Source organism: Callorhinus ursinus, unplaced genomic scaffold (genome assembly GCF_003265705.2).
Source record: "Callorhinus ursinus isolate GAN/ISIS: 27379988/994484 unplaced genomic scaffold, GSC_fseal_2.0 scaffold15, whole genome shotgun sequence".
Lineage (NCBI taxonomy): Eukaryota > Metazoa > Chordata > Mammalia > Carnivora > Otariidae > Callorhinus > Callorhinus ursinus.
Window position 1 is genome coordinate 39486408 of NW_027397077.1, and position 27998 is coordinate 39514405.

General features: G+C 47.3%; 1 protein-coding gene across 1 annotated transcript; it reads left to right on the forward strand.

The window, feature by feature from the left end:
- Positions 1-132: 132 nt before the first annotated feature.
- TTLL3 (tubulin tyrosine ligase like 3) lies at positions 133-27953 on the forward strand. Its single transcript, XM_073901624.1, is given in 16 exon segments — positions 133-942; positions 1142-1233; positions 3412-3580; positions 3722-3819; positions 4914-5042; positions 5781-5895; positions 6644-6742; positions 8014-8209; positions 11855-12003; positions 15496-15739; positions 16944-17379; positions 24253-24688; positions 25460-25484; positions 25830-25941; positions 25944-26073; positions 26076-27953. Coding segments are annotated over 16 exon segments (2853 nt in total). The 5' UTR covers positions 133-605; the 3' UTR covers positions 26162-27953.
- Positions 27954-27998: the final 45 nt, after the last annotated feature.

Sequence of the window (27998 nt, forward strand, 5' to 3'; positions counted from 1 at the left end):
GATTCTTACCCCTCTCAGGGGTGTTACAGAGACTTTCCTGTCTGGGATGCTATTCCTACCCCTCTTTCCTAGCCAACTCCTGACCTCCTTTGCATAGGCTTCAGCTTGAATGTCACCTCTTCAGAAAGGACATCTTTTTCTTGTCTAACGTATGTCCCCTTCCTGGTTTCAGTTTGCTGCTTGCCCATTGCCCTTACCATACCTACAGCTGTTTTATTCCTTTGTTGCTTGCTTTAATGTTTCCCCTCCAATGGGCTGTAAGATCCATAAGGTCAGGGATCATCTCTAGCTTCTTCCAGTCTCCAGCACCTAGCCCACTGCCTAGCACGGTTGCTCTCCATACTGTGGAATGACTCAAGCCACAGGAACCACGACGCTGAAATTAACAGGCAGCGCAGTGCTCTGCGGTCCGGATTTCAGCCCGCAGGAGGGAGCACCCGAACCCAGTACCCGAGGCGTGATTGTGCCAGGGGAATGGTTTCCAGGGCGACAGCAAACAGGGGGCGGGGCCTCGGAACCGAGGGCCCTGCTCCCCTGAGAGGAGGCGGTGCGCAGAGGGGAGGCGGGCTCGCGCGCGCTGGGAGGGCGCGCGTGGCGAGGGGCGCATGCAGGGCCCCGGCGCGGCGCTGCTCCTGAGCGCGGGGGAGCGGGGGGTCGCGCACCAGGGCTCCGCCGCCTGGTACTGCCAAGAGGGCGGCTGCACCAGTTCTCCCGCCCCATGGCCCCGGCCTCCCGCGACACTGCCTTGGCCCGGGCCCGCCTCCGCCTGTCCCGAGGGGGTTGGCGCTGGCGGCAAAGGCCGGGCCGGCAGTCCCTCTTTGCGCCGCCTAGGCCATGCCTTCGAGTCGCTGGCCCAAGGCACCCACACCCAGAGTGCAGCGGATCTCCACCCCCTTGGGTCCCCGCACACTCCGGCTCCGGATGATGCCCAGTCGCCGGACGGTGAGGCCCGTTGCAGCCCGCTTATCGTGGCGGGAGGTGGTTGCAAGGACGAGAAGACTTGGGGTGGAGGGAATGAGGGGTCGAGAGAGTGTGGGCATCCGGATGAAGGGTGGAGAAAGGAGCGTGGGCATCGGAGGCCGGGAGAGACGCTAGGCTGAGCCTTCAGCCTGCCCCATCCCTACTCTGCATCTTTCTGCAGGTTCCCTTGTCCTCTGGCGAGGATTCTCCAAGCCATCTCACCACATGGGCCGGCTCAGAAACGCCAGGATCCACGTGGAGAGAGCTGTCAAGGTCGGAGGGGGGTGTGGGGGGGTGTCTTGAAAGGGCCCTCAGAGTGGCTTAGCCTGCCTCCCTGAACTGTTCTTACATCCTTTAAAAACAAACGAACAAAACCAAAAACCTTGATCCCACACCCCTCTTAAAATATTCCCAATTTTTCAATACCTGTTTGTGGCAGAATTGTCTAACTTCTTTACCTGGCATTCACCCCTTCAGCTCTTACTACTCTGGTTCCTAGACTTTCCCCATTCTCATCAGGAACCACTCTAGTCAAGGTCACTCATGACCTCCAAGGAGGAAAATCCAGCAGCCCCTTTTCTGTCCTAATCTTGGTCTGGTACCTCGTGTCATTCTACACAGCTGCCCCACATACCCTGCCCCCTTGTCTGGGCACAACACCAAGTTTTCCTTTCTCCCTCCGTGGCTGCTGCTTTTCAGTTGCCTTTGAAGGCTCTTTGGGGCTTTCCTGGTTCCCTGGATCGCTCCCTGCACCTATCTCCTTGACTGTGAGTCCAGTAAAGGTGCTGTGCCCTCTAAGTGCCCTTTCCAGCCCAGTCTCTCCTCTGACTCCACACTCCTTAGATCCAGCCCCCTACTTAACATCTCCATCCAGAGAGAATTTAGAAGTATTTCAAACCCCTGCCCCAAACCATACTCTTGATTTTCCTGCCTAAACCTGTTGTTCTCCCTAATATCCCATCTTCCTCATCAACCCGTTGCTCAAGCCAGAAATATGATCTTTCTGTTCGTTCACCCACACATCTAGACAGCCGCTCTATGCCCAACATGGGGCTTGAACTCACAATCCCAAGATCAAGAGTCGCATACTGTACTGACTGAACCAGCCAGGCACCCTGTTCACCTACTACACATCTAATCCCATCAGCAAACCCAGTCACCTTTGTTTCCAAAACAGTCACATTTTCACCCTTATTTTAGCTATTGTGGTTTTTCTCCTGCACAAACCACAACAGCCTTTTCTTTTCTTTTTTCTTTTGTTTTGTTTTGTTTTGTTTTGTTTTTATAACAGCTTTCTAACTGGTCTCCCTGCTTCCCTTCCCAGTCCCATCATCTGTTCTCTGTATAGCAGCAAACCAAACTTATAAAGCCTCCAATCATATCATGCTCTGACTTTGCTTTTATTGCTTCATGCTCCTCTTAATATAAAATCCAAGTCTGTTCAAGGCCTGCAGGGCCTTCCATAGTCTAGCTGCTACCAGCTTCCTCAGGAGCTCTCCCCTCATTTTTCACACCCCATTCTCCCTGGCTTTCTTTCAGTTTCTTCTGACTTCTGTCCAGCCTCAAGACCTTTGCACATGCGTTTCCCTCTGAACTGCCATTTGCCCAGCTCTGTACATTCATGGCTCCTTCTTATCCTTCCCATGCATGTATTTGTAGTTTGTCTGAGTCCCCATTAAGTATCCAGTTTTGGGAGGCAGCCAACCTGGATTTAAATCCTTGCTCTTTCACTTAATCACTGTGTAGCCAACTGATTCAACCTCTCTATGCCTCTGTTTCATAACAAGTTAAATGGGGATAACAGCATCTATTAAAAATACATATTGGGGTGCCTGGGTGGCTTAGTTGTTAAGCGTCTGCTTTCGGCTCAAGTCATGATTCCAGGATCCTGGGATCAAGCCCCACATCAAACTCCCAGCTCAGCGGGAAGCCTGCTTCTCCCTCTCCCACTCCCCCTGCTTGTGTCCCCTCTCTCACTGTGTGTCTCTCTGTCAAATAAATAAATAAAATCTATTAAAAAATACATATTATTGGGGCACCTGGGTGGTGCCCGACTCTTGGTTTCAGCTCAGGTTGTGATCTCAGGGTCGTGAGATTGAGCCCTCAGCCCAGAATCTGCTTGAGATTCTCTCCCTTTTCCTGTGCCCCTCCCACTCATGCTCTATCTCTGTCTCTCTAAAATTAATAAATAAATCTTTTAAAAAAATACATATTGTTGCTAGTAATATATATACACTAAGCAGTAAATAGTAGGTACTCAATAATTGTTAGCTATTACCATTATAATTATTACTATACATATTTATTTCTCTACTTGGTTATAATCTATTTCCCCTGCTGGAACATAAAAATTTCCTGAAGGCCGAAACCAGAACTGTCTGGTTCACCACTATATTTCGTATGTCTGGCACTTGGGTGATACTAACCAAGTATCCTTCTCTCACCTTACAGCAGAAAAAGATCTTTATGATCCAAGGCCACTACCCAGTGATACGGTGCCTCTTGCGCCGGAGAGGCTGGGTGGAAAAGAAGATGGTCCATCACTCGGGCACCACCCTGCCACCACCCCAGAAGGATCTGGATAGCTCAGTAATGGGTGATAGTGACACCACTGAGGATGGTAAGCAGTTCCCTCCCTTTCCACAGGCTGCCCTTCCTGAGTTCCTTTCCTTTGGTTCCTGCTAGCCCAGGGTTGAGACTTTGGTATGGGTCTATGGGGCAGGGACAGGGGCCTCACCAGGCCTGGGCTCTACCTCCACAGAGGATGAAGAAGGGGACGAGGCATTTCGGCCACCGCAGCTATTTGACTTTGATGATTTACTGGAATTTGATGACCTAGATGGGACACATGCTCTGATGGTGAGGGCCCCCGGGGGGCTGGCAGGGAGGGGCTGAGAGGGAGAGCACTAGAAGCCAGCTGGGTGACCTCAGAGAAGTCCTTTCCTTCTCTGGGCCTCATTTTCCCTATCCGTAGTAAAAACTGATTGCTTTCTATAAAGCCTGGATGGGCCAGCAGAGTGGTGAGGGACACAGTGGGGCTCAGACAAGGCTGGCCTGGGATCAGAACCCTGCTAGGTTATACCAGAAGCCAGTATAACCTCCACACCTTGTAATTCCCCCTTCCAAATAAAAGCCCTTGGCTAGTGAAGGCTGGAAGGGCGGGCTTAAAAAGCTCTGAAAGAGGCTGATATGATGATGTAGAGCTGAGGACACCTCTGTATTGAAGTGAGGGCACTTGGCTTTGGATCTTGGCACCACCACTTACTAAGCTGAATGTACCAGATTGCCATTTTTGTATGTCAGGAAAGGTTGAACACTGGCAATTTCATATGGCTCAACCATGTGAGCTCTTGGACAAGTCACTTGCCCTCCTTGTGCCTCAGTTCCCCCATCTGTGAAAGGGGGATAACAGTAGCACCTACTTCACAGGGTTGTGGTGAGGATTAAGTGAGTTGATACGAAAAGCACTTTAAAAGGAAGGAAGAAAGAAAAGCACTTAGAACAGGGCCTGGCACGTGGATGTCATTGCCTTTTAGTAACCCTACCCTCCAGAGCTGTGGGAAGGATGGAGGAGGAAGAGCCCTGAAAGAACCTTTGTCACATGTTCTGTGCCCATCAGCTTGGAGTCCAGGTCCTGCCACTGAGCAAGTCACTGATAACCATGGGCCAAAACAAAAGTGTGGCATTCAGTTGTGTGGCTTAGTCACTGAGTAGGGAGCACCTGGCCACAGGAGTCCTGTAAGCCAGCCTGTTCTCTCCTCACAAGTGTGTGCCCTGGAGGAAGAGATGTCTTTTCTTACCATACACAAAGATGGGGTGTGGGCTAGAGGACACCTTGGAAGCATCTCCTACTCACCCACCCTGCTCAGCAGGCTGGGGAGAAGGTTCCTCAGGCCTTGCTGCCCTTCCTGGCTGCCCATGCCAGTCTCCCCTGTCTCCTTGGCTCTCCCCAGTCCCGCATGGTTCGGAACGAGGTCCCCTATTTCATCTGGACCACTCGGCGGGATGTGCTGGACTGTCGCTTCCTCTCCAAGGATCAAATGATAAACCACTATGCCCGGGCTGGCTCCTTTACCACAAAGGTGGGTTCCCCAGGGGAGTGGGCATAGTAGCTTCTAACCCGCTAGCTCTTGGGCCGGCAACTCCACTCCTTGCTTTCCTTGTCAGGAAGAGAGAGTTCTTAGGAGGTAGAGAGGTGTATGATTCAGTGGGATTTGGAGTCAGGCAGGCCTGGGTTCGAATCTAACCCCTGCAGCATGTCTGACACATGTAGACATAATGACTAAAAGAGACTCCAGAATCCAAATAGGATCTGGAGCCAGAAAAACACCACATCCAATGACTGTAAACAAGAGAGCCCTTACCAACTAAGCAAGGGGTATTCGGCTGCTGGATCCACTCTGTCTCACCTGGGTTTATTAGCAAGTGACTTCCCCTCTCCGAGCCTCAGTTTCCTTGTCTTTAAATGAGAGCACCAGGAGGACCTATCCTGTAGGGTTGTGGCAAGAATGAAGGGCTTTATTATTGGGGCATGCTATTATGTTATTGGTGTAGGCTGGGAAGGCTTCCCAGAGGAGGCAGGGCTTTAAGAATGTGAAAGGGTGGATAGGAGGGATGTGGGGCATTCTTGGCAGAGCGAACTGTGTGGGCATACACATGGGGATGGATATGAGTGAGTCAGGCCTAGCAAGTACGGCAGAGGCTCAGAGAACACTCAAGCAGGATCTCCCTGAGCTGTCTGGGTGTGTGCCAAGTGTGGGGAGTCCCTTAGAGGTGTCTGGGCAAGTCCCACTGTGCCCCCTCAGCAGCTAACTCCATAGGTGGGTCTATGTCTCAATCTCCGGAATTTGCCATGGTTTGATGAGGCTGATGCTGACTCCTTCTTTCCACGCTGCTACCGCCTGGGGGCTGAGGATGACAAAAAGGCCTTCATAGGTAAGGAGATGCCAGCCCCATGCCTGGACTCCCAGGCCAAAGCATGAAGGCTAAAACCCTGGTTCATGTTAGAGAGCAAAAGCCTGTCTTTATGCCCTCATCCACTCCAGCAGATTTCCTCCTCCATCCCCTTTCCTACCTTTCCTTAATGTGCCTCCCTTAATGAACTTCCTAGCTTGGTCAACCCGGACCTCCAGAATAGCTTAGATAGCTTAGATTGCATTCTAAAGCAGGTTCTAAAAGTTGGTCAGTGGGTTGAGTTTGGAGTCCACAGTGTGTTCCAGGCCTATGTCAAATTCCATTGGCTAGATTGGGTTCCAAATCTAGAAAAGGCTGTAGACTTTGGGCTCCTAAGGCGGAATAGTTTCCAACCTCAGAACGTGTTCTAAATTTAGGTCAGAATTTGTGTTCAGATTAGATGTTAGGTTTAAATTCATCTCCAAACCTGACATTGGTTTTGTGCTCAGTTTTGGTTCTCAGACTAGAGTAAGTATCAAAAGTGGATATGGAACAGAAGGGGAAAACGAGACGACAGTTCTAGGCAAGATTCTGAAGGCAGAACGTGAGCCATGTCAGATTCTAGGCCTGGTTCTACAACTGAACAGGAGCCAGGTTCTAACCCCAGAGTGTAGAGTCGGAAGGTAGTTAGGTTCCGGATCCAAAATGGGGCAGGTTATGATCAGGTTCCAGAACCAGAACAGGCTTCAAGCCTAGGAGCTGAGCAGGGTATCCCCTGCCCTGGGAGCAGAGGACTTCTGGCTGACAGCTGCCCGCAACGTTCTCAAGCTGGTGGTAAAGTCCGAATGGAAGTCATACTCTATCCAGGCAGAAGAGGAAGAGGCCCCAGGTAAGTACTCTGGTTACCTCCACTCCCCACCTATTTATCTTCTCATCCATCCATCTGTTTATTTATACATCTATCTGTGTATTAGCCACATCCATCTCCTCCATCACCCCTTGCCACCCACCCATCCCTACATCTACCCACCCACTTGTCCATCCATACATCTGCTCATCCATCTACCTTCCTACTGATCTGCTCCTACCCCACTGAGCTCACATTCACCTGCCCATCCATCCATCCATTCATTCACCCATCACCCCACCTATCCCCCCACTATTGATCTACTCATTCACCTACCTTCTCTCAGCTCCACACTCCACACTCTTTATCCATCTGTCCACGCCCCACCTTCCTACCTACCCTCCCACAAACCCATCTACCCATTTATTCCCCTGCTTTTAGGGGTTCTCCTGTCCACCACCCATGTATCCTCCACCCCACCCACTCATCTGTTCTTCTGTCCCACCCACCCACCCACCTGTCTTCTGACCCATTTGTTAATCATCCACTGCATCATTCAGCCTTCCATGGGCCTGGCATGTGGCCGAGCATTATAGAGAGGACAGATTAAGAAGACATGGTCCATCCCTGCCTGTGGGGAGCTCACATCTCTGATGAGGAAGAAGCAGTGGAACCATGTAGTTCCATGTGGTCTGAGGGCCCCTTGTGCCTTGTGGAGGGGGACACAGAGAATCCCCTACTGCATGTTGGCCCAACCTATTGCTTGCTCTTCCTTTCTGTCTCTGAACTTATTTCCTACCTCAAAGTGCCCATCCTATAATCCAAGGGCCTATCAACCATGGATTCAGGGAAGTAAGGGGCAGGGAGGAAAATCCCTGCCTCTTCCAGAGAGAGACCTCTCTATTGCTGTCTCCTGGGTGTGTCAGGTGCAAAGAAGACTGTTGTGTGCCAGGATCAGGGACACAAGGGCCTCAGGTGTGTCAGAGGTCCCAGGAACAGAGAGGCTGCAGATGTGTGCTGGGGCTACAGGAGCTGAGAAGTTCTGGGGCATTTAGGGTGGAACCTCAAGTGAATGACAGGCCATGGGACAGTGGGGACCAAGTGAGTACTAGGGTCACAGGGGAATTTAGAACAAACCCTCAGGTAAGTGACAGGTCCCAGGACAGTAGGGGATACAGGTGTGTGCTGAGCCTCAGATGTATTCAAGGTAAGGCCTCCGGTAAATGACAGGCCTTGGAGCAGTGGAGGCTGTGGCATGTATCATGTTATATGCCTTGCATGTCGCTTAGTGACAGGCCCCTTCCTATCTTCAGGAGACAAACAGCCCAAGAAACAGGAGAAAAAGCCAGTAATGGTGTCCTCCGAGTTTGTGGATGAGGCTCTTTGTGCCTGTGAGGAGCACCTTAGCAACCTGGCTCACATGGATATCGACAAGGACCTGGAGGCGCCGCTGTACCTCAGCCCCGAGGGCTGGTCCATCTTCCTCCAGCGCTACTACCAAGTGGTCCAGTGAGTACCTCTGCCCCTAGGACTGTGGGGTGTGGGCAGGTTCCCCTTGCTCTCAGGGGCTTCTGTGTTCTGAGCTGATGCATATGTAATGCAGCCCCACTCTCCTCCCCAGGCCTCCCCCTTTTGTTTGCCCTGCTGCTCCTGCTCAAGAACTCTCAGGGACTCCCACTGCCTTCACGATAGGTTCCAAACCATTCTTCCTGAATCTCGGCTTTTCATAACGACTAAGATCATGGCCTGCGCTGTCAGAGAGTCCTGACTTTGCAGCTCCAGGCTCTTTGACCTTGGCAACATCACTAATCTTTCTGAGCTTTACTTTTCACATGCAAAATAGATTTTAAAATAATGTCTGCCTCAAAGGTAGGATTAGACAGGATAATCTGTGTTATGTGCGCAGCACAGACTCATAGTATTCACTCACAAAGTGAGAATCTATTAAGTTGTTTAGGTTTTACCCTGAGGCCAGTGTTTCCCAAAGTGTGTTACAGAGGATGCTTAGTTCTGCAGGGCAGAAATCAATTTAATGAAAGAAAGGCTTTTGTGGTCAGTCGCATTTGGAAAACATTAGGTTAAACAAAGTTAATTAATTCCTTGATGCCAGACTTTTCAGAACCTGTGGGTGGCGTTAACCTTCAAGAGAGATACCATGTGCATATATCCTGTAGTTAACGTGACCCCCGCCCCAGCCCCTGCCCTACCACAGGCATCCTGGGGGGCTGTATTTTCAGAACACACTTTGGGAAAAGGTTCTTGATCAGAGGAAGGGAGTTGAGTCGAGAATGGGATTCGATTCAGCAGAGGTGTGCAGCAGAGAGAAAGGGAGAAGCACCCTGAAGCCAGGAGAACACCCAGCATTTATTGAGCACTTCCTATGTGCCCAGCATGGTGCCAGGCTCCAGAAATGAAGTGTCGTTCCTGCCCTCAAGGGGCACACAGCTCAAGTGGGGAGGCTTGCCACAAGCCAGGTGGAAGTGCTAGGCGCCTTAGCCGGTGTGGTAATAGAAAGGAATGGGCAGGGGTGCCTTGGTGGCCCGGTCGTTAAGTGTCTGCCTTCGGCTCAGGTCATGATCCCGGGGTCCTGCCCCGCATCGGGCTCCCCGCTCTGCGGGAAGCCTGCTTCTCCCTCTCCCACTCCCTCCTGCTTGTGTTTCCTCTCTCACTGTGTCTCTGTCAAATAAATAAAATCTTTAAAAAAAAAAAAAAGAAAGGAATGGGCAGACTTAATGATTTTGATAGGGGACACTAAAGAACTAGTAAGTGAACTTTGAATGAATGACATACTGAGCAAACCTGCATCTTTGATAAATAATTCATTTGTATCTTTTTTAAATGTTAGAAATTAAAAACTAGATGACCTTATACTTTCCCCTTAACTACCAGAAAAGTACCAGAAAAAGCTACCCTTCTTAAACTAAGAATTATCAAGACTGAGTTAGAACATTAAGTGTAAAGAACATGAGTCCTTTGTATTTCTAGATTGGGGCAAGTTCCAGAGGGCCATAGGCACTCCTCAAAAGTCGGGATTACATAGAATATCACATCATATAAGGACGCCTGGCTGGCTCAGTTGGTGAAACATGTGACTCTTCGTCTTGGGGTTGTGAGTTCAAGCCCCACGATGGACATGGAGCTTACTTAAAAAAAATTTGCCTCGGGAACATTTGTCAAAAATATTTTTTAGGGGCACCTGGGTGGCTCATTCAGTTAAGCGTCTGCCTTCAGCTCAGGTCATGATCCTAGGGTCCTGGGATCGAGTCCCGCATCGGGCTCCCTGCTCAGCAGTGAGTCGGCTTCTCCCTCTGTCTCTGCCTCTCCTCCTGCTTGTTCTCCCTCTGTCAAATAAATAGATAAAATCTAAAAACAATTTTTTAAATTACATCATATGACATGTATAGCGTTAAGTGGTTCACTCACAGAAGTTATAGATCATTAACTTTTGTTAATTCATTCAATATTTACTGCTGTGTTTTCAACTTTTTGAAACAAATCCATGACTCAGCAGCCAGACTTTTATCAAGATTGACTTCCTGCAAAAAACACTGATTGTTGTTTTTCTTTTTTGTTAAATACAAAAATCACATTGTCATATCTAATAGACTTTTTCAAATTGCACATGCCCCTGCCATCCTCATATGACACTTTCCTGGACCAAACCACAGGTTTACTGAGTAGATTCTCATGCCATGGCCCACAGAAAAGGGAGCAGGTGTGACTATTCCTAAGAGGCCTTGCCAAGCCCCCTCCATCTAGCTGCTCTCTCTACTCCTGGTGCTGCCCACTGGGTGCTGCTGCCTCCTCAGTATGAGAACTAGAAGTTCTTCATGGCTGGAACATTCATAAGGCTAAGAAATAAAGCAGGATTACCAGGCTTCTAGAAACTAGTAGTTAAACTGAACCAACTGGATGGGAGTAACTATGTATAGGGCTTGTTTTCCAAAGAAGAGCGTTGTTTAGAGTAGCGAAATTCTAAGCCTATTTAGGCATGTTGTAAAGCTGTTCAAAAAGTAACTCAGCAAGTTCTGTGAGTGGAAATGTAGTGCTCAAGTCACGTTCTGCTTTAAAAAGTTGTAACAAATACAAAAATTAAAAAAAAAAAGAAATAAAGCAGGATTAGCATCTAAGGGAGGCTTCCTGCCTGTTCAGTCAGAGGGAGAGGAAGGGGAGGGTGTGGAGGAGGCTGCCGAGTGAGGTATTCCGTGACTTGGTTTAGGTCAGGACGTTTGCGTCCTGTAGGGAACAGAGTCCCTCTTTGTCCGTGAACCCTTATCTGTACAGCCCAGTGCTGAGGCGGGCAACCATTCATCCAGTCAACAGACTTTGTTGAGAGCATGTAAAAGTGCCAGGTATACTGCTGGGGGAGGGGAAACGCTAACCAACGTTCCTGCTCTTACGGAGCTTAGACTCCAGTGAAGGGAGACAGACAACAGCTAAGTACGCATAGGGGTGGGGTGGTTGGGATGAGAGACAAGCCAAGGGGCTGTGTGATACACATGTGCTTGAAAAGAATTAGACCAGGAAGGGACCCACCTGTCAAACAGTTGTAGGTCCAGGTTTGGAGGGGAATGAACCCCCAAAAGCACCTGTGGGTGGAGGGATCTGGCAGGACAGAGTTTGCATCCTGGCTCAGCCACTGAACTCAATATGTGGCCTTAGGCGAGTCCCTGAACTCTCCCAGCTTCAGTTGGCACTTCTCCAAAATGGGACCAGTAATACCTCCTTGGCAGGGCCATAGAGAGGATTAGTGATAACATATGTGAAGCCCCTGGCACCGTGCCCGGCGTGTAGTGGTGCCTCATCATCAGATGCTGGTGTGATTATATTCTGCCAAGGCAGTTTTATTGTAATAGGAGGGAGGTGGCAGAAGGTGGAGTGTTAGAGTGGGATGGTGTGTAAAATGTGGAATTTTCCCTCTTCTCTCCTATTCCAGCACTCTCAGACGGTGCCCTGGGCTGGTTACAATTTGGGGGGCAGCTTGAGGGTGGGGTGGAGGTTTGGAGGAGACCTATGTGCGTTTCTTGGGGAAAGGCATGAGCCCGGCTGGTTGAACCATGGCCGGGGGCGGGGCAGGGCTCGTGTCTCCTCTCGCCTTGTCCACCAGGCTGCCCTCAGGCCCAGCCCTGCCCATGTCCCATCATCTCCCCACAGCGAGGGGGCAGAACTCAGGCACCTTGACGCTCAGGTCCAGCGCTGTGAGGACATCCTGCAGCAGCTGCGGGCCGTGGTGCCCCAGATGGACATGGAAGGAGATCGCAACATCTGGATCGTGAAGCCAGGAGCCAAGTCCCGAGGACGAGGTGGGAGTCAGCCCCTGCTTCCTACACCAGCACCCTACAGCCTGCCTCTCCAACTAGAGGCCAGGGAGCTTAATAGTGCAGGCTGTACTGGGGCCAAACTGCCTGGGTTTGAATCCCAGCTTTGCTACTAACATGCTCTGTGACCTTGAACAAGTTACATCACCTCTCTGAATCTCAGTTCCCTCATCCTGTGAGGTGAGGATTAAATGAGGTGGTGTGTCTAAAGCTCACCATGGTGCCTGACACAGAGTAATCACCCCATAAACGTTGGCTGCTGTGACGAGTGTCATCTCCTCTCCTGCTTTCAGAATTGGGTTAATGCATTAGGTGTGTCTGGTGATACTCGTGTGCAGTCGCCTGTCATCTAAGGGCTCTCTGATTTGACCAGTGCATCCTTGTGAAATAGCATGGTGTTAAGGGTATGGATGCTGAGAGCCAGACTGCATCAGGTCAGGCCCAAACTCTGCCTCCTACTATCTGTAAGATTTTGAGCAGGATAGTTAACCTCTTCTCTACCTCATTTCATCATTTGGTAAATGGAACCAATATTACCTACTAGAGAGGATTAAGTAAGTATAATATGTACTTTTACGTAGTAACTGCTATGTAAGTGCTACAATTTTTAGCTATTATTCTGGCTGCTCAGCCCAGTGAGTGAAATTATAACAGGAGAGCCAGCAAGTTGGGGTGCTGCATTAGCCCAGCCTAAAAAGTCTGGTTAAGGACTCGCAAGATGTGGAAAACAGACTTCCAGATTCTTCCAAATACTGTTCTTGGATGAGTTTGTTCATGTCCAAGTGAAAGGTCCAGACACTGTGGGACACTCCTCTCAAGGATGTCACTTCAAAACCAGCATGTTGGTCTTTTCTTTTCCTACCTTGAAAATACTTGTGTGGTTTTCTTCCAATTATGAAAATATGTATTTATTATTAAAAAAAAAAAAAAGAAGGGCTCCTGGGTGGCTCAGTTGGTTAGGCGACTGCCTTCGGCTCAGGTCATGATCCTGGAGTCCCAGGATTGAGTCCCACATCGGGCTCCCTGCTCACTGGGGAGTCTGCTTCTCCCTCTGACCCTCTCCCCTCTCATGCTCGCTCTCTCTCTCTCTTTCTCTCTCTCAAATAAATAAATAAATGAAATCTTTAAAAAAAAATAAAAAAAAAAAAGAAAGAAAAGAAAGACCAGGGGTGCCTGGGTGGCTCAGTCAGTTAAGCATCTGACTCTTGGTTTTGGCTCAGGTCATGATCTCAGAGTCGTGAGATCAAGCCCCACATGGGGCTCTGTGCTGAGCGCAGAGCCTGCTTGGGATTCTCTTTCTCCCTCTCCCCTACCTCTACCTCCCCATCTGGCATGCATGTGCACCCTCTCTCTCTTTCTCTCAAAAAAAAAAAAAAAAAAAAAGACCAGACAATACAGACACATAGAAGAAAGCAAAAGCCGCTCTTGGTTTTACTGAGATAGCTACTGTTAACCTTTTGGTGTGTTTCTAGGCTTTCTTCTATGCATTTGAGGAGAGAGAGGGAAAAGGAGGCTGTGTGCGTGCGTGTGTGTTTTATTTTATTTTTATTTTTTTTTAAATTTTTTTAAAGATTTTATTTATTTATTTGAGAGAGCGAGAATGAGAGAGAGAGAGAGCACATGAGAGGGGGGAGGGTCAGAGGGAGAAGCAGACTCCCTGCTTAGCAGGGAGCCCGATGTGGGACTTGATCCCGGGACTCCAGGATCATGACCTGAGCCGAAGGCAGTCGCCTAACCACCTGAGCCACCCAGGTGCCCCCTTTTTTTTCTTTTTAAAGCTTTTATTTATTTGTGTTTTATTTTAAACAACATATTATTCTGTATCCTTTTCGCCTTTATTATATCTTTCCATATCAGTTGAGTATTACTCATTTCTTTTTTTTTTTAAGATTTTATTTATTTATTTTGAGAGAGAGAGTGAATGAGAGAGAGAGAACACATGAGAGGGGGGAGGGTCAGAGGGAGAAGCAGACTCCCCGCTGAGCAGGGAGCCCAATGTGGGACTCGATCCAGGGACTCCAGGATCATGACCTGAGCCGAAGGCAGTCGCCTAACCAACTGAGCCACCCAGGCGCCCGAGTATTACTCATTTCAATGAGTATTACTCATATGAGTATTACTCATTTCTTTTTTGCATTTTTTCTTTTTCTTAACAATAAATCTTAGAGATCACTTCATTTCAGTATATCTAGATCTGCCTTTTTTTCCCTGTTTTTAGCTTCTTGTTATGAACAGTCTTCCTGGGTTTTTTTTTTTTAAAGATTATTTATTTGAGAGAGAGAGAGAGTGTGCGCTCACATGCAGGCGCGAGTGGGGAGAGGGGCAGAGGGAGAGAATCTTCAGGCAGACTCTCTGTTGAGTGCAGAGCCCAACGTGGGACCCTGGGATCATGACCTGAGCCGAAGGCAGACGCTTAACTGACTGAGCCACCCAGGTGCCCCAATAAAAAAATCTTAAAAAAAAAAAGGTCACAAGCATCATGTTCTTGGGAATCTTGGTGATCATTCTGGCCATTTGAGAAAGGCTCTGGCTTGGGAACCAGGCATAGGCTATTCTGTGCCATTAGCAGGTGATCGGGCTGCTTTGGGGACCAAAGAATGAAGGAGTGAGATTGATTTGTGAATCTGTATGTTTGCCACATGACTCTGATCATTATCAGCATTAAAATGATGCCTTATAAATACAACATACTTAATGTCACTTGTTATAAAAGAGATAAAATTAAAATTAGATAACCATTTCTACCTAGAAGAATAGCCAAAATAATCAGTAGTGTTGGGTAGGATGTGGGCAGATACATAATCTCGTACACTTTTGCTGGAAGTGCAAATTGGTAGAACATCTTGGGTAATATAAAATGAAAACATGTACATATCCCTGGAGCCAGCAAATCTACAGCTAGAAATTTGTTCTACAGATAACTAATAATAATAGTAGGAATTAACATTTGCTGAATGCTCACCGTGGGCCAAGAACTATTCTAAATCTTTAACATGTTCAGATGTATAGAATCTATCAAAGCGAGGCATGTAGACTCTCCCATAACTTGGAAGGATAAATGTTGGACCTGGAAGCAGCAGTTGGCTGCCTCTGGGAAAGAAGTATTTTTTATTGTATACCCTTTTGTACTGCCTGCTTTTTGTTTTTGTTATTTTATATTCTGTTAATTATTGGGAAAAAACTAATCAAAGTCATATATGCACATGGTTTTTTAAAAAGCCCAATATGGTTTGAATTTTTATCTGTGCATATATTACTTTTCAATCAAACGGAAGTGGTTAATTAAAAAAAATGTTTTAATTTTCAGCAGATCCTCTGCTTTCCCAAAGGGAACAAGGTTCTGAGGGAAGCAGCCTTACCTACTTGGCCCTATCAGTTCTGTAGGGATGAGGGCTTAAGATGAGCTGTCCGTGGTCCCCTGGCCCTTCTCCTAGCCCAAGCCTGACCTGATCCCTGACCACTCTGTTTCCCCCTTAGGCATCATGTGTATGGACCACCTGGAGGAGATGCTGAAGCTGGTAGATGGCAACCCCATGATGATGAAAGACGGCAAGTGGGTGGTACAGAAGTATATTGAACGGCCTCTGCTCATCTTTGGCACCAAATTTGACCTGAGACAGTGGTTCCTGGTGACCGACTGGAACCCACTTACCGTGTGGTTCTACCGTGACAGCTACATCCGCTTCTCCACACAGCCCTTTTCTTTGAAGAACCTTGACAAGTGAGCCATATCCCTTATCTCCTCTGAGCTCCCTGTCTAGCTTGGGAGCTGACAAGGAACAGGGGGTTCCCCAGTGCCATGTTGGGCTCCTAACACAGACTCTGCAAGCAGTCAGGTCCTCCATCCATACAACAGATACCTACCAAGGGTGTTCTAAGCACCTGGGATACAGCAGTGACCAAAATAAGAGCCCAGTTATCAAGAGTTCACACTCCCGCACATAAGCTGGGCGAGTATGAAATGTGTCTGCCCACATCCTACCCAACAATGTTGATTATCTTTGCCATTCCAAGTGGAAAATGGTTATCTTAATTTTATCTCTTTTATAATGAGTGATGTTAAGTATGTTATGTTCATAAGGCATCATTTTAATGCTGTTACTCATAGATAAGCAATGAATGTAGTAAGTAAGATTATCTAATAGGTTGAAATATGGTATATGTTATATAAAAAAAAGAACATAGAGCAGAGTAAGATGGTTCAGGAGAAATGTGAAAGGAGAGAGGCAAGTTGCAGCGTTAACTCGGGGCGGGGTGAGAGTAAAGCCTGGTTGAGCCCTGGGTTCAAATTCCATCTCTGCAGCTGCTAAGCTGTGTGACTTTGGTCACGTGAAACCTATTGAAGCTTCGTTTTTCACATCTGAAGAGTGGAGGCAGTATTATGAAACTCATAGCTATCGGTTACTGAATGCTTCATATGTGACAGGTGCTAAGCACTTCATGCATATTGTCTCAGTCATTCATGAAAACCCGGTGAAGTGGGTCCTAGTACCACCCCCATTTTACAGATGTGAAGGAGCACTTGGGTGAAAAGATCTCACAACTAGTCGGTGGTGAAGGTAGGCCTTGAGCAGTCTTGTTTTTTGTCTGTTTTCGTTTTTGTTTTGAGCAGTCTTGTTGACTACAGGGCCCACACTCCTACCCACCTTCGTACCTTCCAGGCAGTGGGAGGGCTAACTGAGACTAAAGCACGTAATACTGTGTCCCTGTAGGGAGTGCTCTCAGAGGGATGGGACTCGTTCTGGCCCTAGAAGAATGTAGCAGGGCCCAGGCCTTTGTCCTTCTTGTGCTTCCCCGCAGAGCCCCATCTCAAGGTGAATGGTCTGGGATGGCCCAGGGCTGGTTCCAGGTTCTGTCTGCCCTCCCCACATTTGGGTGGGAGAGGCACAGGGAGCCAGACCCCAGCTTTCTGCTCTCTGCCCCAGCTCAGTGCACTTGTGCAACAACTCCATTCAGAAGCACCTGGAGAATTCATGCCATCGGCACCCGCTGCTACCCTCAGACAACATGTGGTCGAGCCAGAAGTTCCAGGCGCACCTGCAGGAGATGGGGGCCCCAGACGCCTGGGCCACTGTTATCATGCCTGGCATGAAGGCTGCAGTGATCCATGCCCTGCAGACCTCCCAGGACACCGTGCAGTGTCGGAAGGCCAGCTTCGAGCTCTATGGTGCTGACTTTGTGTTTGGTGAGGACTTCCAGCCCTGGCTGATAGAGATCAATGCCAGTCCCACCATGGCCCCCTCCACTGCTGTCACTGCCCGGCTCTGTGCAGGTGTGCAAGCCGACACCCTGCGTGTGGTCATCGACCGGCGGCTAGACCGCAGCTGTGACACAGGAGCCTTCGAGCTCATCTACAAGCAGGTGAGGTGGCGCCCCCTCTTCCAGGCGACCCTCTAGTGAAACACAGGGCACTGCAGTCAGACAGAACTGGTTCAAGTTCTGGTCCTGCCACAGTGACTCAGTACAGCCACTTTTAACCTTGAGCCTCCATTTCTTCATCTGTAAAATGGAGATGCCATTACCATCTTTCTCATAGGGTTTGGAAGCATGAAAATGGGTTAATGTGTGTGGAGCATCCCTACGATCCAGTCATTGCACTACTGGGTATTTACCCAAAGAATACAAAAACACTAATTTGAAGGGATACATGCACCCTATGTTTATTGCAGCATTATTTACAATGGCCAAATTATGGAAATAGCCTAAGTGTCTATCGATAGATGAATAGATAAAGAAAATGTGGTATATACAGTGGAATATTATTCAGCCATAAAAATGAAATCTTGCCTTTTCCAACAACGTGGATGGAGCTGGAGAGTATAATGCTAAGTGAAATAAGCCTGTAAGAGAAAGACAAATACCATATGATTTCACTCACATGTGAAATTTAAGAAACGAAACAAAAACGAACAAAGGGGGAAAAAAAAAAAGACAAACCCCAAACCAGACTCTTAACTATAGAGAACAAACTGATAGTTACAGAGGGGAGGCAGGTGGTGGATGGGTGAAACAGGTGATGGAGATTAAGGAGGGCACTTGTGATGAGCACGGGGTGATCCGTGGAAGTGTTGAATCGCTATATTGCTATATCGTATACCTGAAACTGATATAACACTGTATGTTAACTACACTGGAGTTAAAAAAAATTAATTGTAACACTAACAACAACAAAAATATACATGTGGATCATATTTCTGGAGAGTCATATAGCAAAGTGTTAAAAGCAAAACCTCCCTGGGTTCAAATTCCTGCTCAGTAATTATGAGCTGTGTGGCTTTGGACAATTTCCTGACCCCTGGGGCACTCAGTTTTCTCATCTGTAAAACAGGACTGCAGATAGTCCCTACCTCATAAGGTTGTGATAATTAAGTGAGTTGACATAAGTAAAGCCCTTCAGAACAACGCCCGAACATAGTCAGTGCTGCAGGTTTTAGCTATTGTTACTACCTAATAAGGTTGTCGGGTGTTTGACGATGGCATCACATACAATGCCTGAAAATACAGTAAGAGTCAGTGGAAGCTGCTGCTGCTGCTGTTGTTGTTATTATTATTATTATTTTAATACTTTTGTAATAATTTTACTCCCCTTGTTCCAGAAAGAGATTTGAGTCTACTTATTGGAATAGAATAAGATTTTTAAAAATCAGTCAGAAGACCAATTTCAAGGGTTTCTGAACTCTGCAAGTAATCTCTGGTGGCAGTTAAATTAAGTACCCTAATCCTAAGTATCATTCTGATTAGGATTCAGCTTCTACCAAAGTTTGGCCACAGGTAGAGAACGTGCAGATCACATGACCCAAGTGTCCTGGTCTTTGTCACCGTTACTGTTCATAAATTAATATCGGCACTTTGGTTTCAAAAAACATAAGTGAAGGGCACCTGGGGGGCTCAGTCAGTTAAGCAGCTGCCTTCGGCTCAGGTCATGATCCCAGGATCCTGGGATTGAGTCCCACATTGGGCTCCCTGCTCGGCGGGAAGCCTGCTTCTCCCCCTGCTTGTGCTCTCTCTTTCTGACAAATAAAATCTTAAACAAAAACAAAAACATGGGGTGCCTGGGTGGCTCACTCAGTTAAGCATCTGCCTTTTGCTAGGATCATGATCCCAGGCTCTCTGCTCAGCGGGGAGGCTGCTTCTCCCTCTGCCTGCCAGCCGCTCTGTCTGCTTCTGCATGCACTTGCTCTCCCTCTCTGTCAAATAAATAAATAAATCTTAAAAATCAAATGTAAGTGAAGAAATATAAGGGCAGGAAAATAAGACAAAACCAAGGGAGAAGGGAATGTTCTAGCACAATGGTTCCCAAATGCTGGTTCAGAGGCCAGAATCACCTGGCAAGCTTTCCAAAGATACAGGTGTCAGGAAGCCACACCCCAGAGATTGATCTGAAATGTCTGGTTTAGGGATTATAAATCTGCATTTTTCAGATGTCCTAGTTGTGCCTCCCAAATTTTATAGTTTATTTGTTTTTGTTTTTTATAATCTTTTAAAGAATTTAATTATTTTAGAGAGAGAGAGAGCATGAGCAGGGGGAGGGACAGAGGGAGAGAGAGAGTGAGAGATTCTCAAGCAGACTTTGCACTGAGTGTGGAGCCTAGTATGGAGCCTGATGCGGAGCTCAATCCCACAACCCCAAGACCACAACCCAAGCCCAAATCAAGAATCAGACACTCAGTGGACAGAGCCCCCCAGGTGCCCCTGTTTTTGTTTTTTTAAACTAACGTGTAATCAAGATACACACTTGGCATTGAGGCAGGGTAGGAGGTACACAGGAAGCACTGGTCCATAACAACTCTGAAATCTAGCCTGCCTCATGTTTCCAGTTTTGCTATTAAGACCCATTGTTACTTACTAGGAGTTCTCCGTGGCTCTTGCTTCCATCCATTGGGATCTCAGTTCAGCCCTGAATCATCCTTCCTTTTCCATGAACATCCTCAATAGTTCTTAGTCTGTTACCTGCTCATAGAAATTTGAAGATACAAAAGCCTTTTTCATTTCATATTGTATCTGTCCCTTTCAGTTCAAGTGGATATTTGTAAAAACATTGTGGGTTTCTTAGGTATCAATTTATAATCTATTCTATTACACAAAATCCATATCCACAAGTCTTAGAACTCTTCTCCCTATGAGGCTGCTGTAGGACAACAGCCCTCACAATTATAGAAGCCCTACTGTTAACAGAGAGTGCCTATACCCTCCCTGTTAACTTAAAATGTATTAAAGATTTAAACATAAGACCTGTAGGTATGCTTTGGGATGCTTAAAAGATCTGTAGCTGCTTTAAAGGACTTAGATCTCTCTGAAGTTTTTTTCTTTTTTTTTTTTTAAGATTTTATTTATTTATTTGACAGAGAGACACAGCGAGAGAGGGAACACAAGCAGGGAGAGTGGGAGAGGGAGAAGCAGGCTTCCCACAGAGCAGGGAGCCCGATGCGGGGCTCGATCCCAGGACCCTGGGATCATGACCTGAGCCGAAGGCAGACGCTTAGCGACTGAGCCACCCAGGCGCCCCTCTGAAGTTTTTTTCTTATTGAGGTGTAATTGACATGCAGTATTATATTCACTTAAAGTATACAATATTTGTATATGTATATATTCGATATTTGTATATGTTGTGAAATGACGACCACAATAATTCTAGTTAACATCCATTACCACACAGTTATAATTTTATTTTCTTCTGATGAAAACTTTTAAGATTTACTCCCTTAGCAACTTTCAAATATGCAGTACAGTATTAACTATAGTTACCATGCTGTACATTACATCTATGATTTACTTTTTTTTTTAGAGAGGGAGAGAGAGAGAGCAGGGTGGGGAGGGCCAGAGGGAGAGGGAGAGAGAGAATCTTAAGCAGGCTCCATGCCCAGCACGGAGCCTGACCAGGGGCTCAGTCTTATAACCCTGAGATCATGACCTGAGTCGAAATGAAGAGTCAGCCACTTAACTGACTGAGCCACCCAGGCACTCCCGTGGTTTGCTTATTTTATAACTGGATGTTTGTACCTTTTGGCCCCCTTCATCCATTTCGCCCACTGCCTCTGGCAACTACTAATCTGTTGTCTATCTATGAGTTCAGAGTTTTGGGTTTTGTTTTTGTTTTTATTTTAGATTCCACATTTAATTTACATCATGAGATATTTGTCTTTCTTCCTGACTTATTTCACTTAGCATAATGCCCTCAAAGCCCAGCCATTTTGTCACAAATGGCAAGATTTCCTTCTGTTTTATGTCTAAATAATATTCCACGATAGCTAGCTAGCTAAACAGACAGACACATTTTCTGTATTCATTCATCCATTGATGGACACTTATGTTGCTTCCATGTCTTGGCTGTTATAAATAATACTGCCATGAACATGGGGGTGCAGATTATTTATTCAAGTTAGTAATTTTTTTCCCTTTCGGATAAATACTCAGAAGTGGAATTGGTGGATCATGTGGTAGTTTTTTTTTTTTTAATTTTTTGAGAAAGCTCCATACTATCTTTTTTTTTTCTTAAGATTTTATTTATTTATTTGACAGTGAGAGAGGGAACACAAGCAGGGGGAGTGGGAGAGGGAGAAGCAGGCTTCCCGCGGAGCAGGGAGCCCGATGTGGGGCTCGATCCCAGTACCCCAGGATCATGACCTGAGCCGAAGGCAGACGCTTAACAGCTGAGCCACCCAGGCACCCCTCCATACTATCTTGCACAGTGGCTGCACCAATTTATATTCTCACTAACAGCTCACAAGGGTTCCCTTTTCTTCACACCCTTACCAACACTTGTTGTTTCTTACCTTTTTGAAAATAGCCATTCTAACACATGTGAGGTGATATGCCATTATGGTTTTGACTTGGATTTCCCCCATGATTAGTGATGTTGAGCACCTTTTCATGTGCCTGTTGGCCATCTGTCTGTCATCTTTGGAAAAATGTCTGTTCATATCCTCTGCCCATTTTTAAATCAGATTATTTGTGTTTTTGCCATTGAGTTGTAGGAGTTCTTTATATATTTTAGATATAAGCCCCTTATCAGATATATGATTTGCAAATATTTTCTCCTATTTGGCAGGTTGCTTTTTTACTTTGTTGATGGTTTCCTTTGTCGTGCAGAAGCTTTTTAGTTAGATGTAGTCCCATGTGTTTATTTTTGCTTTTATTACCTTTGCTTTTCGTATCAAATCCAAAAAATCCTTGCCAAGACTGATGTCAAGGAGCTTAGTATTGCCTGTGTTTTCTTCTAGGAGTTTTATGGTTTCAGGTCTTAAATTCACTTTAATCCATTTTGAGTTGGTTTTTGTGTGTGTTATAGGTAGTGGTCTGGGTTCATTCTTTTGAATGTAGCTTCCACTTTTCCCAGCACCATTTATTGAAGAGATTGTCCTTTCCCCACTGAATATTTATACCTCCTTTGTCATAAATTAATTCACCTTGTATGTGTGGGTTTATTTCTGGGCAGCTCTGTATTCTGTTCAATTAATCTAGGTGTCTGTTTTTATGCCAGTACCATACTGTTTGATTGCTACAGCTTTGTATTATAGTTTGAAGTCAGTGAGTGTGATGCTTCCAGCTTTGTTCTTCTTTCTCAAAATTGGTTTGGGGGCTCCTGGCTGGCTCAGTCGGTGCAGTGTATGACTCTTGATCTCAGGGTCCTGAGTTCGAGCCCCATGTTAGGTATAGAGATGACTTAAAAATAAAAATCTTAAACAAAATTGTTTGGACTGTGCAGGGTCTTTTGTGGTTCCATATAAGATTTAGAATTGTTTTTTCTATTTTTGTGAAAAATGCCATTGGAATTTTGAAAGAGATTGCATTGAATTTGTAGATTGCTTTGGGTCATGTGGACATTTTAGTAACATTAATTCTTCCAATCCATGAGCACAGAGTATCTTTCCATTTATTTGTGTCTTCAGTTTTTTTCATCAGTATCTTAGTTTTCAATGTACAGGTCTTTCACTTCCTTGATTACATTTATTACAGGTTTGTATTCCTTTGGGTGCTCTTTAATCTCTTTTAATCTAGGGCAGTGGCACTGCTCCGCCCCCCCCCCCCCCGCCCCATAGTTTGTTTGGATCTTTTGAAGGGACCAAGCTGGTTGTTTTGTAGAACTGTCCCACATTCTGGATTTATCTGATTTTTTCTTCGTGGTGCTTTTTAGCTTGTTCTTCTGTTATCTCAATGTCCTATAAACTAAAGTTAGGCCAAACAGCTTGATGAGGTTCAGGTTAAACATTTTTGGCAAGAACACTTGAGAGGTGATGCTGGGTATCCCATATGGTATCACAAGGCACACACTGTTGGAGTATCTCCTGATTAGTGATGCTAAGTCTGGCCACGGGGTTAAGGTGGTGGCTACCAGATCTCTCTATTGTAAGTTGGATCCTCCCTCTTGCGATGATCACTTACTTTGTAAAGTGATGTCTAGGCTATGTGCACATGACACATTTTCCTGTCATCCTTTTCACTGACCTGTTTTGATACCCAGTTTTGATTCTTGCCTCTTATCAGTTGGTCTTTGTGGGAGCTCTGATATTTGTATTTTTAACAAGCTTCAAGTGACTCTGATGTTTAGATAGATTCTAATCAGGATCCTTTGTTGACACAGAAAATACCTCAAAGTAGCTCAAGGTTAAAAGGGGGTCATTAGCAAGACACAGGGGGCTCTCCTGGAGCCTAGCTACAGGATGTACAGCTGGCTTAATATTGTGAAAATTGTGAAAGTCATACAGGAGCTCCTCTTTTGAACCTTTTTCTCTGCCTCCTTCTGCAAATTTGCTACTTCATTCTCTTAGTCGAATGCCTTCATTAAGGCTCTTAATTTCTGCTTCCCCATAATGGGTTCATGCAGGGCTCCAGGCAGTCCCCAAGCCTCTTATCTGTCTGGGTGGCATAACTCAAATTCTGTCTGCAGAGAATCTGGCTTAACTCAGGAAGCTGTCCATCAGCAGTGGCTTGTGGAGCAGAGCCATTCACATTCTAGCAGGGGCTGGGAGAGCTTAGGGGAGGGCAAAGGGTAGGGGGTGCTGGTGGTAGCATGGCTAAGACTCCTTGACTCCACTGGGTTACTAATCCCAGGGACTCTGTGACTTTCTAGGTACTGATTCAGGCCAACGGAGCCAGACTCCTTAGAGGACAGAGGTGGGCTTCCTGTTTCTTAGCCCAGAAATTCATTCCATCTATCTTTGCCCTGATTCCTTCTGGGCCTACGATTCCAGCATCACTGTCTGAACAGGCCTCATCTCCTCTTCTTTCCCACAGCCTGCCGTGGAGGTACCCCAGTATGTGGGTATCCGGCTCCTAGTAGAGGGCTCCACCATCAAGAAGCCCCTGGCAATGTGTCACCGGCGGATGGGGGTCCACCCAGCACTCCCTCACCTGCTGACCCAGAGAGGCTCTGGGGAAGGCAAGGACTCGGGGACCCTTACCCATAGGTCAGCTCCTAGGAAAGTTGCTGGGGCCAGGAGCCCGGGGCACACTGAGAAGCCAGCCTCCACTGCCCCCACCTCGGCCCCTGGAAAGGGGAAGAAAGGCAAGGCGAAAAGTGCCACAGCCCTGGTCAACCCCAATCTCCGGAAGTGGGAGCCCCCCAGCACCAGGATGGGCTGCATTTTCACCATGACCTTTGCTAGTGCGGACAGGCAGCTCCACCCCTTGAACAGATTACCATTGAGTCTGAAGAACCCCCAGGCCCTGGGTAAGACCATTCCCCCAAAACACCCCAGGGTCCCAAGGCAATTTCTTCTTGCTCTCCAAGCCCCCCCTCCTAACCACCTGGATTTGCACCCCCACCATAGCCCCACCAAAAAGACACCAGTAGCAAGGAAAAGCCACCACTTACAAAGCATTTTTTAAAAATGTGTGACCAAATGAGTATTGTTCCCTCCAAAGTAGCCGCCCCGCAGGGCAGTTGGACTTACTTCAGATGCCAGGACTCAGTCCCAGGCCCATCTCTCTCCAGAGCCCAAGCTTTTCCTGCTGCAGTATTCTGCCTTTGCCTCCATGCAGAGTTGCCTCTGGGGGAAAGGAGCTAATGTTTGTACAGCACTTAACAGTTTGCACTCTGCCGCTACCTAACCAGCTCCTTTAGTCCTCACGACCTAGCAAGGTAGGTGCTATTATCCCCATTTTCCAGCCGAGGTATCAGGAAGTTTAAGGAAGTTGCCCGAGGTTGCACATCTTAGAAGGGGCAGAGCTGGGATGCAGGCCCAGGTCTGTTGGACTCCAAATCCTGTGTTCTTCCCACGGCCTCTGGAGGAGGAACTGGGAGGGCTCCATCTGCCACCTCACACCCCAGCCCTCATCTTCCCCCACCTCCCCACCCTCCACGCTCTCCTTGAGGGGCAGCTGGTTGGCCTTGGACCCTCCCCAGGCCCTCATGGCCCCTTTTGCTCCCACAGCCCCTTACCACTTCCCCAGCCTCCACACCAAGGCCCGGCTGTCTTCTCCCCATGTGCTCCGATCCCAGGGGCGGGTCCTCAGACTGCAACACAGCAAGTTGGTGGGCTCTAAGGCCCTGTCGACCACAGGCAAGGCCTTGATGACTCTACCTACTGCCAAGGTTTTGATTTCCTTCCCGCCTAACCCTGAGCTCAAGTTGGCATCCAGTGTCCTGAAACCAAGAAAGGTGGGCCTTGAGCTGTGACTGGCACCCTGGTGGGCAGTGCTGAATCCTGGGCTCTGGGGTCAGGGCTGGAGGGCCCAGGCAAGGGCAGGTCCCAGGCTGGCTGGAGCCCCAGGGGAAGGGCTTTTGTCCTCAGAACCCCCTTCCTGAACAGATTTCCTGATCATCTCTTCCACCTCTTCCCCCCTTTCACACCGAGGCTCTTGCCCCCCAGCGCCTTCGTGGTTCCCATCCTGGAGGTGCCCTGTGGCCTCTACCCTTCGAAGTTGGAAATCTTCCTAGCACCCACAGGAAGATCAAGACCAAAGGCAAGTTCAAGACCAGACTCTGTGACAAACCCAAGGCTGAGGCATGCCTCATGAAGACACTGAGCCTTCCAGGACCCCTGCCCTTTATCAATGCATACCAGGGGCTAGGGGGCATGGGGGATGTGAGGCTAGAGAAGCCCTTGCTTCGGTCCTCACTGCCCCTATCCTGGATGCAATGCCAAATAAAAAGGAGCAAGTAAAGTATCCTGGGCTTGGCTCCATTTCCATTGGAGGGTGAAGAGAGGGTAGGCTGGGGCCCTATACCCCAAGGTCCAGAATGAGAGCTAGAGGCCATCAGCAACCTCTCCACAAAGCAAAGGGCCAGAATTCCACCCCCTGGCGACAGACATGGGGCTTCCTATGCAGGGACTCTCTGGCATCTCAGATCTTGGATTGGGGGATAAAGCCTCACTTTGTAGATGAAGAAACTGAGTCTGAACAAGGAGACATGGCTTGTGCAAGATCATGTGGCAGTGAGAAGGCTAGGACATATTGCCAGACTGCTCACCACTGGGAGATCCCCAAGCCCCAAGCCCAGGGGAGAACCTGGGCTGGCAGCAGAGTGACATCCAACGGGCATCAGATTTACAATGTGAGATGGGGGAAGGATGGACCTTGCCTAAGCACCAGCCCTTCTCCAGAGGGAGTTGGTCTGTCCCTTCCTCAGCAAGGGGCCATGGTCGCCTAGAAAGGAAATACCCAACCAGCCACACCCATTTGAAAAACTTTGGTATTTCTTAGTTATACTGAGTTGAATGGTAGCCTTCCCTCCCCCAAAAGATACACCTGCCTGGAACCCGTGAATAACTTTCTTTGGAAAAATGGTCTTCATAGATGTGATTAAGTTAAAGATCTTGAGATGAGAGTACTCTGGATTATCCAGGTGGGCCCTAAATCCGATGACAAGTGTCCTGGTAAGAGAAGACACAGACACCAGAAGACCACGTGAAGGTGAAGGCAGACTGATGTGATGCAGCCGTGAGTCAAAGCTTGCAGCCACCAGAAGCTGGAAGAGGCAAGGAGTCATCCCCAGAGGCTTCAGAGGACACTGCCCTGTAGACACCTTCATCTCAGACTTCGGGCCTCCAAACAGATCTCTGGGAAAATCAGTTTGTTATTTTACGAGACCAGTGCTCTAAGCCCTGAGCTACAGAGCGTCAGTTTCTGTTATTTTAAACCACTCAAGTTGTGCTAATTTTGTTACAACAGTCCTGGGAAACTAATACACTAGTCAGGTGAAGATACATATACTCTGACCGCATCTCTTGCATAACTGAACCAGGAAATGCATACAAGCAGGTTCACACCAGTGTTGTGCTAACAGCTGAATGATGACATTAACAGTAGAATGGATAAACTGGTATAGTCATGCACTGGAATTCAAACCCACCATACATCACAGATGCACTTCATGGCATGGAACAAAAACAAATCACGAAAGAATATATATATGTATGTATGGCATGACTCCATTTATGGAAACTTCAGAATTGGGCAAAACAAAATACATTATTTAGGGATGTGTATGTATGTGGAAAAACTTAAGCAAGGAAAGCTCCCATGTCAGGGGAGGGGGTTCCAACCTAGACTGAACAATAGAACCCCTTCGGGAGCTTTAAAAAAGATTGGTGTCAGGATCTCCATCCCAGACTGATAAAATTGGTATCTTTGGGGTGCAGCATCCCAGGGTAGGAAGGGGCTTTTTTAAAGCTTCGCTGAGGGGGTTCTAATATGGGGCCAGCGTTGAGAACTGCTACCCTAACAAGGAAGGAGAGGCATGTTTCTATTTCGTGCCGAGTGGTGGTTATGAGTGTCACCTTGTAATTATTCTTTAAATCACAGAGCTATTTATGTACTCTTTGTATGTTTGATATATTTCACAATTTTTTCAAGTAAAAGATCTAAGATCTTCATTTATATGAAGTCCCCAGAGTAGTCAGATTTGTAGTGACAGAGGAGAATGGCGGCTACTGGGGGCTGAGAGGAGCGGATGGGGCATCAGTGTTTAATGGGGCAGAGTTTCAGTTCTTCAAGATGATGGGATGTGACGGTTGCACCACAATGTGAATGTACTT